The 3,918-nt window shown below is 46.4% G+C and overlaps 1 protein-coding gene across 1 annotated transcript; it reads left to right on the top strand.

The window, feature by feature from the left end:
* Nucleotides 1–835: 835 nt before the first annotated feature.
* Nucleotides 836–1,048, top strand: SMIM42 (small integral membrane protein 42). The gene has a single exon (XM_070368708.1). The coding sequence runs from the start codon at nucleotides 836–838 to the stop codon at nucleotides 1,046–1,048; it is 213 nt and encodes a 70-aa protein (XP_070224809.1).
* Nucleotides 1,049–3,918: the final 2,870 nt, after the last annotated feature.

Below are 3,918 nucleotides of genomic sequence, written 5' to 3'. Positions count from 1 at the left end.
ATGTTAATTTCAAAGAATGTAGAAGAAATATTTAATAAAATTATATTGTAAATGGAGGTGGTAAAGGGACTTAAAGGGAGGTGAGTTTTCTACACTTATCTCCAACTGACAATATGAACACCAGTGGATCTCCATGATGATAGAATCATTCTGTATCTTGATTTCAGGGTTGAATCTACTTGCATGGTAAAATGCCTATACATATACTATATGCACACATATACTATAGGCACACATTGGTTTCTAAGTCCATTTACTGGTTTTGATTTTGTACAATAGTTACGCAAGATTAGCCACTGGGGGACCCTGGGGAACACTGGGTGAAAGACACATGGAACCTCTCTGTATTATCTTCGTAAATCCCTATGTATCTAAAATAATTTCAAAATGAAAACTTTTTAAATAAAAGAGGATTGAAGGGGCAACTTCACAGGCACTTAGGGAGCTCCCATTTCACTCTGGAGGCCAGACATGAAGGGAGGTGGTGCCCAGAGAACAAAGCGTTCTGGACAGGAACCTTCAGTCAGACCCTCACCTTATCCTCAAGTGACATCACAAAGCCTCAGAAGCCCCGCCTACCACTCAGAAGTCTTGCCAGCTGAACTACATGTCAGTTCTGTGCTTGCTTTGAAAGCAGTTGTTCAACCTTGCTGAGCAAACTGATCTGCCTGTTCAGTTACATCGAAAGGAAAATGGCCCCATGTGAGCAACAAGTTCAACCGTTTGACACTCGTTCCTAAGCTCTTACAAAGGGCAAGACCAATTCTCCTCATGTTTTCTTGGTCGTGTGGGCAGTCTGTTTCTACCACATATCTCAGCTGTCTTTGAGAAACCTATGTCTTCCCCACAGCTTCCAGCCTTCTTATGGGACAAGCATACACTAACCACAACCTTATCTGATCCTGCTTACCTGGTCAAAGTCCTCTTCTTCTTTGCACTCCTGATGACTCTGGTCACATTACTTATCCTAGTCTGGAAGGTAACCAGAGACAAAGGCAACAAAAACAGAGAACCGGACCAAAGAAAGGAGGCGACACTGCTGGCTTGAAGACCTATGGTTCTTGGTGGAGACTCCACTGAGGTGAAGACCTGGAGGCCAAGAGGCGGACCACTTAGAAGCTGTCTTAAAGGTAGAGCATGGGAAAGAAGAACTGCTTCGGGCACTGCATCCCCCCTGCCAGATGCTCCCCTTGGCCGCCTCCTCTATGACCCACTTCTGCTATAATTCACATTCATTCTGCTGCTCTTTGTGTTCTCCAACTCCTGAGTTTAAATGTCTTCTCTCCGTGGATCTTTCCAGACTGAAATTATAAATGGCTTTTGATTTTTGCATTAACAGATGAAAAGGAAAAATGGAAGATTAACAATCACTTACAAAGCCCAAATTTTTAAAATTGGATATGTGTCTCTGGGATATTGAAATTATTGGAAACTCATAGCATCTCAAACTCTACAATAAAGCCATAGTGGAAGCTCAGTTCCAGAAGATCCTTGAAAGGCTCACCTACCCTGAATTCTAGGTAAAATTCTCCCTCCTCCTCACCTAATTCTGGGAATAAAGAGTATTTCCTCTCAAAAAAAAACAATTTGAAGCACCAAGTGCTTTATCTCTTTTCTTCCCCATCCTCCAACTTTGTGGGTTGGCAAATTTTTAAAATAGCATATTCTAAAGCCATACTTTTGTTTGATTTTTAAGAATCTTTTCTGAATTTGGAACACATTAACTTCCTTTGCAAATGAAATATAAATTAAAGCACAATGTTTTAAAAATCCAAACCCTCAGAAAATTAGGCTTGAGTACACAACCCCCGCTTTCTGGGTTGTGTACTTTGGATCTCAAACCATGGGTCATTCATTCCCTTTCACTTTAACCCATAGAAATGAAGGAGCTTGCTCACTCGTTGCTGAGGAGAGGTCACTATGCTATCAGACCCAAGGGGAGCCCACATGCGCCTCCCTCACACCTGCTTCCTCCAGTGCCTGGCAGTGGTGGTGTGTGTTTTGGGGGTTGACCAGCTTCAGCAGAGACTGATTACAGGTGGCCCACAAGAGGACCTAAGGCCTCATGGCCAAGGAAGCCGTATCCCTCTCCCCTCTGGTAAAGCGGACCCTATATGGAGGCGGCGAACCTTCCCTTCAAGACGACTGTCAAACTTTTTCTTAGTCCACCTTGCCTGCTTGGGAAGTAGGTGGGGGGTGAGGTAGGATGGAGTGGAGTGGGAAATGAGGTGCGTGGGGTTCTTACGCACCTCTTTTTGGGGCAGGGACAGTCCGCGAAAGGTCAGTCATGCCTCAGAGTTGGCAGAAAGATCCTCTCCACTCCTCACTGCCTCCAGATCTTTCTCTCCTATCCCGCAATGCCTTTATTCATCCAGCAGAGGGTTACTAAGCTCTTGACGTGTATCAGGCTCCAGACCTGGGAGCTCGGGATAGGAGAGCCTACACAGCAGTGCCGGATGGATGTTAACCAACTACTCACAGGGATGAACGCTTCATTATCAACTGAGAACAGTGCTCCGAAGAGAAATGGCTTTGTGAGAGTGTGTATCAAAGGAAACTGACGTGGCCTGGGGAAGGTTTACCCGAGGAAGTCACTCCCAGCTGAGCTAAGAACTGAGGAGCTAGCGAAAGTTAGACGCTGACGGATGTGGGCGGAGGGGCACGGCCTTCTAGACAGAGGTCAGCACATGCAAAGGCCTGTATCAGCAGGCCTGTTGTAAGAATGGGCTAGAAAGACGGTGATTCTGGAGCACGACCACGGAACCGTATGGAGCTGGAAAAGTTTGTGGGACGGGATCTCACCACACCTCTGTGGGCAATACTAGTCAGGATGATGGTGAGGGGGATGGCTCAGTCCTCTAAAGTTCCTTGAATTAACAGCGCTGTGCCTGATTACGAGACTCCTGGGCCAGGTCACTCCATGCTCCCCAGAGACTCGAAGTCACCCTCCTCCCATTTTCTTCTGCCCTCCAGGATCTCCTCCCCAAACTTCTCACGCACCCAAATCTCTTCCGCTTTATCCGAATTTGGATACATGCAGACAAATCAATCGGACTGCATTGTGAGCTTATGGCCACCTGATGGCAGCAGAGAGTCAGCAAACCTGGCCCCTGCGGCAACCCCTAGGCTGGGCGAGCCTCGCTCCTTTACCCTATGAGAGTTGGAAAGTTAGTGCCTAAGAGACGATAATCAGGTTATTTATGATAATGGGAATCTCTTATCCAGATCTTCTGGGCTAGAGATTTCATAATTTTTTAGCATCAATTATGTGCTGGCTCTTAGCAGTTTCTCTCTTCTGCTTAACTACACTATGAAAAGGACGTTATGCCCACAGGTGGGAAGTTGAGTAAGGCTCAACTCCTAAACAGGCTAATTCTCTATCCAGTGTCTCACAGCAGGGCCAGATTATCTTTCCTCTCCCTGCTACCTTCTGCATTCATTGAGGAATAAGACATCTCCTGCTCGGAGGCATCTCTTCTTTCCCTATCAGAAGTCTCTTTGCTCCAAATTGCCACTGGCATGAGTTGATATTGTGCCCTGCATCTTCCTCTGTTGTCACCTCCTCTGGCTTCTCCCCAGCACCTTCAGAGAGGTCTGTCTGCAACTCCAGGTCCTGCACGTGTAGGGATGAAGTCAACAAATACCAACCACCATAGTGCATAGTGTAGGAGGTCATGGTGTTCTGTAGCTCAGTCATGTCCAACTCTTTGCGACCCCGTGGACTGCAGCACGCCAGGGTTCCCTGTCATTCACTGTCTCCCAGAATTTGCTCAAACTCATGTCTATTGTCGATGATGCCATCCAACCATCTCATTCTCTGTCACCCCCTTCTTCTCCTGCCATCAATCTTTCCTTGTGGGTAATAGGAACCAGAGGGGAAAGGTAGTGGAAAAAGATAAGACATTGCTCCCTTCTGCA

Source organism: Bos mutus, chromosome 3, assembly GCF_027580195.1.
Source record: "Bos mutus isolate GX-2022 chromosome 3, NWIPB_WYAK_1.1, whole genome shotgun sequence".
In the NCBI taxonomy this organism is placed as follows: domain Eukaryota; kingdom Metazoa; phylum Chordata; class Mammalia; order Artiodactyla; family Bovidae; genus Bos; species Bos mutus.
Note: the sequence above shows the minus strand (reverse complement) of the source record. Positions and strands in the feature narration are given on the sequence as shown.